The sequence below is a fragment of the Serinus canaria genome, chromosome 1 (genome assembly GCF_022539315.1).
Source record: "Serinus canaria isolate serCan28SL12 chromosome 1, serCan2020, whole genome shotgun sequence".
Classification (NCBI taxonomy): domain Eukaryota; kingdom Metazoa; phylum Chordata; class Aves; order Passeriformes; family Fringillidae; genus Serinus; species Serinus canaria.
The window spans coordinates 25,378,814-25,389,245 of NC_066313.1; the positions used below are offsets into that span (position 1 = coordinate 25,378,814).

Genomic DNA, 10,432 nt, shown 5'->3' on the forward strand with positions numbered 1-10,432 from the left:
AAATAGATAGGAAGTACCTGATTACACTTACTTAAAAAACAAAAAAGAAAAATTCAGCTCTATTGTTATGTCTGGATTTAATAACTGTAATAACTTGAAGCTTCCAGTAGTATCTTACTAGTCTCCTTTTCTTCCTCATGCTGTATATTTGTTTTCTGTCTGCTGTCTGCTTATCTGTTCTTCTTTCATTTCACATTACAACTGCAATCATCACCCCTCATAGAGGACTTTAGATGTGGTTTGTCTTTGCCAGGATATTCCAAACCTGCTGGCAGTTTTGGAATATCCTGGCAAAACCCATTGCTGTTCTGCCATTCACATCTTTTTCAGCAGGGGAGTTTGACTTTAGCATTCTCAAGAAGATGAAGGAAGTTAACTGCCTCCTATTTACAGTTTTATTAGTACAGTCAGAGAACCACAAGACAAGAGATGGGTGAATCAAATCTGTTTGCGGGGAGCTAAGATTTGCTTGCTTTTAGTACTCTGAAGGAGCTATTCTCAGCTGTATTGCGGGAAACCCTTTTCCTGTTTGTGTCTGAACTTCTGCCCATGATCAGAGTTCTGGTCACTGTGTTAGATCAGACAAGGGAACATATCTTGTCCTACAATCAGAACTTTTCCTTTATGCAATTCTCCTTATCACATTCCTTGCTCTCTTTGCGAAGCCAAACAAAGTATCCTGTTGTTGATGTGGGTAAGAAATAATAACACAGGAAAAATCAGCTAATTTCATGTTTGAAAATGAGGGGACAAGTAAGAGCTGACAGTTGATGGTGCAAGAGAAGGATCTCTGTGGTTGTCCAAAGTGATGGGAGATGCCTGTGGGAGGGACAAGCCATGTGTCCCACCTAAAGGTGGGGATGGGGAAAGGATGGGCAGAGGGGAAAGACACGCTCTCCCATTCTGGCAGGCTTGAGATAGGTCTGCTGCTCTAGCCAAACTCCCTAAGAGGGCCTCCATGTATTGTATGTATATGGGTTTCTCTTCCCAAGCTTACCTGCGGGTCCAGCAGAGTTCCCAATTGCTTTACAGAGGCTTTATATTGACAGCAGGTACAAGGGAAGCAGAAGCAGCCAGTGACAGGCTGGAAAGGAGGATGACACTGACTCTGCATTCAGGTTCACCAGCTGCAAGTTGCTCACCTTTGTAAAGCTGAAATCTGTAGAAGAATTGTGAGAGTTTACCAGAACAGGAACACAGCAGGGAAGGCAAATAAACTGTGAATTTAGTCCTTCCCATTTTCCTGAATATGGATGAAGATAGATCCTGCCTCTTGTACTGGAGACCAATTGCAATGAAGTCCTGGCTGTAGAAGCATTATGTCCCTTCTCATGTAGAACAGGAGAAGATGCTCAGGACATTTGGAAAGCTTGGTTTTCTGTGAGTAAAATGGCTTCTTAAATAAAGGGATTGGGCTGGAGTCAGAGGTATTGTCACCAATAACTGCTAAAGGGGCCTGTTGGTCTGGTACACGAATGGGATGTAAGATGAACTGGATAAAGAAAGTGTCAAAAGAAGTGGGACTTGGTTGGTTTGGTTTTGGTTAACATTCCAAGCAATACACTCCATTAAAGTGTGTCCCTCCTTCCGGTCCCCTGGCAGTTCTGTTCCCAGCCAAGGTGACAATACCATGAGAAGCATATGAGATAACAGGAGCAAACACAGACCCTTTCATTCATCCCAGGGACAGGGAAGTGCTTGGATTAGCCATGCTTTCAGTCTCTTCCTTGCCTGGCACAGCTGCTGCAGGAACCCCCTGGTGCTCCAGGAACACTGCTGAAACTCTCCCCCGTGCCTGTGGTCTCGGGTGCTGTCAAACCCTACCTGTCACTCTCATGTTGACCACAGCCTTGGCAATGCTGTTTTCAATCACGCAGCTGTAGGTGGCATTAGCAGTGATGTTGTGCAGGAGGGAAACCAGCTTCACAGTGATGTTTTCGGGGTTCAGCTCGTAGCTGGTGGTGGCAGCGAGGGGCAGGTGCTCCCCAGTGTCACCGCAGGCCGTCCAGCGCAGGGCAGGGCGAGGGAACCAGCGCGGGGCTTCGCACTGCAGCGTGGCCCCTTGGCTGCTGTGCTCCACCTGCACCACGGGCATGCTGAAGGCTTTGGGAGGGAAAACAGGGAGAGAGTCCAAACAAGGCAAGTGGTAGGAACGAAATACCCAACTAGTCTACCAATCCCAGGTATTTCTAGGCTGCCTGCTGCTTGGCAGCACAGCACTGCCTGGAGCCAAGCCAAAAACAGGCTCAGACAGAGAGCTCTGTACAGGTTGGGCTGTGGCAGGATGAGTACAAGGGATCCAAGGACTCCTAGGACTTAGCAGTCCAGCGTGACAGGATCTGCTGAGGTAATGACACAGCTTTAGTGTCTTTTAGTTATTCTTAATAGTGGGGGAAAGACAATTCACCCTCTCCACTCACTCACTCACTGAGAAGGGGGCCTGACCAACACCTACAGCTTCACAGAGTTGCAGAATCGTTAAGGTTGGAAAAGACCTTTAAGATCAAGTCCAACTGTTAACTCAGTGTTAAGTCCACCACTATACCATAACCAAAAATGCATGCATTTTAAATCTCTAGGGATTGTAAGTGACTCCACTACATCTCTGGGCAGCCTGTTCCAGGGCTTGATAACCCTTTCCATGAGCAAATTTTTCTTAATACTAAATCTAAATTTCCCCTGGGGCAACTTGAGGCCATTTTCTCTCCTGAGCAATCCCCTGCAGACCTGGAATAAGGAGGGCTTACACAGCCAAAGCACAGGAGAGCTGCCTTCAGCATTTGTCCACTTTTGTTTTGGGTGGTAGGACCTGGAAGTAAGCTGCTGTAAGGACGAGCTAAATAAAATAATCAGAAAGGAACATGTATGTCTTTCCACACAGAACAGGTATTACAGCCATGCTGGAAATAAACCCCATTACAACATTTCACATGTTCTTTCTAATGCCTTTTCTGTGTGGATTACTTCAAACATCCAATCAAGCAACACAAAAGTAGGCAGAGCTACAAGGTTTGAAGGAGGGATAGGGGACCAAGTCCCCATGGAACATTTGCAACCCTCAGGCTTGCAAAACCCTGTTTTACTTGGAGAGGACTGAGGGCTTTCCCCCACCCCATCTGAGCTGTAGGGCAGCAATTCTGGCCACAGGAATGAGAGGGAGGGTGCAAAGACTGCAGTCTGGAGGACACCCTCAAGGGGTGCATCCCTCAGTCTCAACACGAGGTGACCGCTCAGGAGGTGACTTGTTATTACAGCTAAATGCATCTCACTGGAAGAGGCTGAAGACCTGGTGGTTTCCAGATCTCTCCTGGAGGACTGACACTTGTAAATATGGAAGATTTCAGGTAACTATGATATCAGAGGTTTGTTGCTTTGTTTTTTGGTTTTTTTTAATGAATACTTCAGAAAAACTGAGAAAAATATATCAAATACGCTACAGTTTTTACTATTCAGCACTTCTGGCTGGAGATATTTCCTAATTCTAGAGAGAAGAAGCTACCATGTTATCAAGATTATAACCTTTTCTGGAACAAGGGTGTCAAAAGAGGGGTTAAGGCCATAAATATCCCTGTAAAAGCCAGAAATACACCCTATTAGGGGGTGTAGCAGCATCACAAGCACAGGTAGGTTCAACCAAGCCACACTAGCATGTGTTTTGCAGCAGGATTTTACTCCTTGTAGCCCTCACCTCCCGTCCTGTATCGCAGCACTGCTGTCCCACTCCCTCTGGCTGTGGTGACAGAGCACTGGTAGGTGCCAGCATTGAAGAGCTGCACATCCCTCAGCTCCAGGGAAGCATTCCCGCCGATCACCTGGTCTGCAAACACGGCCGTGCGGCCCTGAAATGATGGATCCTGCTCTTGCAGGTCGTCCTTCCCACCCTTAAACTCGTGAACCAGCCCAGCTACCCCCTCCTTGGCCCATTGGATTGCAATGCTGTCCATCTGGATGTCGGGCTCGAAAGAGCAGCCCAGAATGCTGTGCTGACCAATGTTCCCTGGAGATGTCAGCGCCGTCACACTGATGGAGTGTTTTCCTGCAAGGAGAGAGCAAGGAGGCTGGAGAAAGGTGAGGCAGCAAGCCTGGAGAAAGGCCATACTGCCCTGTGGCTGCCATGGACCAAGCCTCAGGCTGAACAGTCACTGGCACACAGCAAGTCCCCCAGTGGCTGCTACTAGGGCTGCCAGTAAGAGGACAGCTCCTGTGGGTTGTATGTCATGACAAAGCCCAGGAGTATTTCTGTAGCAAAACAGTGCTTCAAAAAGTAGCTCTTCTTACTTGTTTGAGAAAAGTTCACGTGGTATTTTCTTGTTTACTTATATGTATCAGGGATTTTTGTCTTTGCAGCTGCCAGAAAAGAGTGATTTTTATGTCTTTTCTTAGTCAGGACCTCCCTTTATGCAATAAAAATGTGATTGGAAGGCATAATACTGACAGAGAAATAGCAGCTCTTTCCCCCTTACTGAAATCCAAGTATTTTTCTTTCATTTAAGAAAAGTGAGCATCTGAAATGTTAGGCTGCAAGTCTGAAATTCCCAGAGCCAGGCCCTCTTCCCCATGTAGCCCTTCCCTACCCATCCTCACTCAGCACATTCCAAGGAAGCTGCATTTTGGCCAACACCAAAACAACACATTTTTGTTGTCTCTGAGGGTCCTGGGAAAGGCGCCCCATCCTGGCAGATGCTCTCTGATTTCACAATCAATACCATCCCATCATCTCATCCTATCCAGGAGAAGGAGCAGAGTATGAGCAGGACTTTATGTTTAGGTTTGGGGCTCCACGGCCAAGGAAATTTCAGCTGACACACCACTACACCTCCAGCAGCACAGGCTGCACTACACCTACCTAGCCTTTGTTAAAGGGTGGTGGGTGGCACTTCCACACATGATCACACCTCAGTCTGTGCATGGGATGGACGCACAGAGGTAGAGGCAGGGCAGAAGTTCATCATCCCACCAGTAACTGCAAGAAATCTGAGCAGTCACGTACCTGAGACACCAAAACCAATGATCAGGGCGATCACTGCAGCCAGGATGACAATGACTGTAGTCATGCTGTTGGGGAAAAAGGAAAGGAAAGGACAGCATTAGTGCAGAGCCCACCTCTTTCTCAGCCCACACCCATACTGTCCATCTGCAGAGCTGTCTGCAGGAAGGAGGTGGAGGCAGATGGGTAAAGCACATCACCACAACAGTGATGAACATTCAGGTGAGCAGCCCTTGTCATCAACAGTGGGGGACCATGTGGCAGCAGACCCAGGCTTGGCCTTTGAGAGCAGGCAGCTGGCCCCAGTGCAGGATGCTTCTCTCTGCATTCCGTGCATAAGCAAGTCAGGCAGTCCCTGCTGGTGCTTGTGAGTGACCAGGGAGTGAGCAAAGCCCCTGAGCCCAGAAGACACCAGGTACAAGGCAGGGAATGTGCAGGAGAGGTCTGGAAACAGGGCCATTTTTTTGAGCTGGTTGGATTTGGGAGGCACCATGTGGAGACGGGTAATGGGCTGTTAAATGGGAGACTGAAGAGGAGAGGACCACTTGCCAAACCACACAGTTGAAGCAGCTATGCCAGAGGAGAAGAAAAGCATATCATGGATCAGCACAGCTCCAGCTTTCCCAAGCAGAACCTCTGTGACAGACCTAGAAGCATGGACTCCCACCACAGCCAGTGGAGCTGTCATGTGGTCACAGGCACATTTTCTTGCGGTCTGACGAGTTGTGGCAGCAAACTCAGCTCCCAACCAGAGCAAGCCCTGAAGCAGCTCCCCACAAAACTCACAGGTACATCCTGGAGTTTGTGCCCAGCAGTCTCACAGAGACTCCTCACAGAGAAGAAGCCCAGAGAGCTGCAGGCTGTGAGAGGTCACAGCCCTTCTGCCCACACAAAACCAGCCGCTCTGCTTCAGCAGCATTTACTGGTTTGCAGCACACCTTGCCAACACAAAGCTGATGGGCAGCCTCCTTCAGGACAGTCCATCATATCCCCACAACCATGGACTCCTCCCACCACTGATGTGTGCCTGAATCTGTGACTTGCTCAGTTTCCACAGATGCCACAATCACAGGGTTGATATGGAACTCCAGAGAATTGTACCATGTGAACAAGCCTCTCCCACAGGGAGCAGCATGGAAGGGAGAAAGGAAGAGGGAATAGAGAAAAAGGGGGGTGTTGCAGACTTGTTTGACCTCCCACTGTCTCCCTTGCTTCCTCATCCTTAAAGCCAGCGGGAAGTTGTCTGAGGAAGCCCTGTTTGCACATGCTCAGAAGGGATCAGAACTCTATTTCACCAAAATATGTGGTACCTCCAGATAAGGGCTCACACAAATCCATCTACACATTCACATTCATACCAAGCTTTGCCTAGATACTCTCAGAGCTGGGAGATGTCACGTTTGGCTTTTTCCCTGTTGTCACCAGCTTTCAGTCATGGCTGAGATGAACAGCAGCTACCCACCTAATCCCTCAAGGTGGATCACAGCTGACCCTACCAGGGGAAAAGCCATGGATATCATCCAGCCATGGGCACCAGGCAGCTGGGGACCCAGGCACTGCCTCCCCTGGGGGCCTGCAGGATGGGAACCTTGATGGCTCCTGTGGATCCTGCAGTGTGACAGCTTTCAGCAAAGCCTTGCCATGTTCCACTCAATCCTGAGTCACTCAAGGTCCCAGCCAAGCTCACCGTGGGACAGTCTGTCCTTTCTTGTTCTGGGGAAGATGCCAAGTGTTTCATGTACACTGAATAACACCCATCTCCTTGAGGAGCTCTACCAGTTTCCACTCTGGGAGTTGATCCCAGAGTGAGATAGCTGCTATAAACTCAGACAAGGTTGTCATGACAAGCCTCAGCTCTCACACCTGGGAAGCAGAAAGCAAGCAACAGCCACACTTGGCTGACTCGAAACAGTTGTGACTCATCCTTATCCCCATATCTTACAATCCCTCTTCCCAAGGACACGCAGGGAAGAAATTGCTCAGAGTCAAGTGATGCTGCCAGAGGGTTACAGTTAATGCTAGGAGGCAGAGGGACAAGCAGCCAGGATGTCCTCCTGTGCAGTCCCTGAATGCTTCAAGTGCTACCACACTTGCCTTTGGTCCTTGAAAGGACCCTCTGGCCTGAACACCACCTCTGCCCTCACACCTTTCTATTGTAAATCAACAACAACTCTGACGTTGGCGAGGGAGAGAGAGAATGATATATTTGACTCTATCATCAGAAGGTTAATGAATTAATGAATTACTTTATTATACAACACCATGTACATTTTATTTAAACTGAATTTGCCAGGCACTCACTCTTGCTCACAACTGCACAGAACAGCTCTCATCTCTGATTCTCTGGCGACTGTCCCGTGACAGTCCCATACACACACACTGCTTGGCCCGCATAGGCCAAGGGAAAAAAACATCCTCACTTTGGGTAAACAATCTCCATATTGCATTCTACTTTAGCACAACACAGGCACAGCAAGCGAGATAAGAATTGTGTTTTCCTTCTTCTCTGCTTGTCTCACAGTTTCTCTCTGTTCAGAAGGCATGTGAATACTACACCCTTCTGTCCAAAACCATCCTCAGCTTACAGACAAACACAAACCAGCACAAACAGGCCACACCAACATTTTTGTCCTGTGCTGGTGCCACCTGCCCCCATGGCTGCAAAGCATTGCTGGCTTTGCACCCAGAGAGTGGCTACCCACCCTGCTCCAGAGCACCAGCGGGGCTGATTGGAAAAGCTGCTCATTTGTCACAGGGGGAATGACAATTTTGAGTGTACACATGCCACTGCCCACTTCAACATCCCTTGTGAGGTACAAGGAGAAATCAGTCCCTCTGGAGTTCCCTCTGCAGAAACTGCAAGATGGAGGAATCACAAGATCCTTACAAACATTTGTTGTGTGCCCACTGTGTGTAATGAGTAGATCTGGCATGCAGAGTGAACAGGAGGAACCTGGCATCCTAGCCACATGCTGGTGGTAGCTGTGTCTTGCAGCAGTCCAGTTCAAGCACTTCAAGCAAGAAGCAATTTTCCGTGCATCAGCACCCCTGGTACCTCCAGTATTTTAAAGGCATAGAAACAGACTGATGTGGGTGGCTGAGGCTGCACCAGTTGGAGCCCTGACACCACCCTCAGTTCCCAGTGCCAGCTTGGCAGCCTGTGGGATGCTGCTCTGTGCCTCCTACCCTATTTTCCATAGTCTTGTTCCTCACCAGTCAAACTTTGAATCAAATTTGGCATCAAGTGAATCCATTAATTCCCTGCCTGAATGCTGCTGATCACAGCCCAGGGACAGGGAGAGGCTCACAGCCTGGCTGTGATAGGCAACAGTCCTAATTCTCCAGATCTCTAGCTCCACTTGGATGAAGCTTTCCCTCAAAAATGGGTTTAGAGGGTCAAAAGGACTGGAAGATTAGGATATTGAGGGTCCCTTGCCTTCCTCTTTATAGCAGTTTACTGTGGAAAAGAAATGGCAGTGGTAACCCAAAACAAAAGAGTTTATATTCCAGTATGCAGCTGATGATTGCAGAACCCAACTTTCTTCAGCACTTCAGGGAGTTTTGTTGTTGTTTTTGTTGGGGATTTTTTGTTTTGGTTTTGTTTCCTTGGTTGGTTTTGGTTTTTTTCCTGAAATCAGCAGAAATCTCCCACTGCTTCTCTGAAACTTCCTGGAAAATTCACCCCCCTCTCTGGTCTTTTTCTGCATTTCAGGATTAGCCTGAGGAGCAAATGTCCCTGAAGGAAGCCTGCTTCTCCGAGTAAACTGCTGCTGCTTGGCAGGGCAGGCAGAGGCACTGGCAGAGCAGGAGGAAGGTTTTCACAGCAGCAAGATATAGATGAGCATTTTTTCACACCCATCAGTTATTTCATTTTCCTGACAAAGGCTGGCTGGGCTGCCTCTTGAGAATAACAGAGCTGCTTATTGCATGCATTCCAGACACATGAGGAATACAGTGCCATGGGAATATTTACACTCTGACATTATGTCTACAGGCAGCCTCACTTCTGTCAGTGAAAAGGTACAGACAATATTGCTATTTAGTGCTTCCTTGATGCTCCATGTGGCAAGGCTCATTTGTGAGGTCTCTTGTGTTCACACGTGGCCTGTCCTTCTCCCCACTGCTGTTCCATTCCAGTGGGACAGATACCGGTAGTAGCTGAAATCTTATTCACAGAATAAATGCCAGCAGGACTGTCTCACACACCACTGGAACCTCTGTCTCCATCCAGCCTGGAAAGTCCACACCTGGGATGGAAAGACACAGCTTGTTGCTGTCTCTCTTCAAGCAGTGAGGTTTAGATGAAAGTTCAGTCCACATTCACTAGAGGATGAAAAATTTGTCCTTTTATCCATCTGGTGGGGATTATTTTCAACTAATCAGGAGATAAGGATATGAGGCAGATATTTTCATGACTTCTTTTTCCAACTTTAGTTCACCAGCACTCAGTCAATAGCTCCAAAGGAAATGGGGTAATTGAATGAGAGGCACAAAACACTATGAGAATATCTTCTCAGCTCTTACTCCTGCAAGGAAACTTCTGGAAGACAGTTTCTTTCTCCCCACAGCAAGCTGATGTGATGAAATACAAGCAACTGTCTGAGGACAGCAGAAGAGGGGTGCCTTCCTCAAGCCACTGAACCCCCAAAATACAACAGCAAGAATACACCCTTCCTCAACTGCTGCCACCCCAATCTACCACAGGATTCAACCCTGGGATAGAAAATTCTAGCAAATGCAGAGTTCTTGGACATGCATCTCCATCTTGACTACAGCTGATGACTGCACTTGGGTGTCTGATACATACATGGCCTTACAAATTGTATAAAACAAGCTGTACTGGTATTTAAGTAGCTTGAGTGAATGCAGTACAGTCAAGCTGCAAAGAACTGCTCTCTTGAGAGCTCCTGGCAGCAGGGTGATACATCCCAAGAGTCTTAAAAATGCAGTTCCCTCCCTTCTGCCAAGGCAAGTGCAGATAGTACCATACCTCCAGAAAATGACCTGGCCTTGGGATGCCATGGTCACAGCATCTACGGAGACAAGTCAAACACCAGGAGCCTGAAGGTCCCACACTGTTCAGCACAGCCCCTGCCTGTTGCATGATATATCCTCCCAAGCTGTCCTGCTTAAATAACTGAATGCAGCTAAGGAGTGGTGAGCCCAAGCACAGAACTCTCAGGAATGAGGAAACTGTTGAGTTGAGCATCTCAACTCTCCCCACCCCCAGGGCAGTCATAAGCAGGGAGGCCTGGTTAGACACAGGGGCAACAGGAGAGACCTCCTACACATCCATTTAAGAAACATGTCTTATTTAAGACAAAAAATATTACAGCTTGTCGTTGGTAGCCAGCTAATCCTGGGGTTAGAGTGCACAACTATCCCAGGAGATCTGCATCTTGGGGCTGTGTCATAACCAGGATTAGCTCAGATCTCCCTACAAAA

At 48.0% G+C, this 10,432-nt stretch overlaps 1 protein-coding gene across 1 annotated transcript; it reads right to left on the reverse strand.

Moving 5' to 3' along the window:
- Positions 1-953: 953 nt before the first annotated feature.
- On the reverse strand, positions 954-10,068 carry VTCN1 (V-set domain containing T cell activation inhibitor 1). The gene is made up of 5 exons (XM_009085515.4): positions 9,978-10,068; positions 4,991-5,055; positions 3,689-4,036; positions 1,825-2,103; positions 954-1,159 (listed from the first exon to the last, which is right to left on the reverse strand). The coding sequence occupies exons 1-5, from the start codon at positions 10,007-10,009 to the stop codon at positions 1,038-1,040; spliced, it is 846 nt and encodes a 281-aa protein (XP_009083763.2). The 5' UTR covers positions 10,010-10,068; the 3' UTR covers positions 954-1,037.
- Between the last annotated feature and the right edge of the window lie 364 nt (positions 10,069-10,432).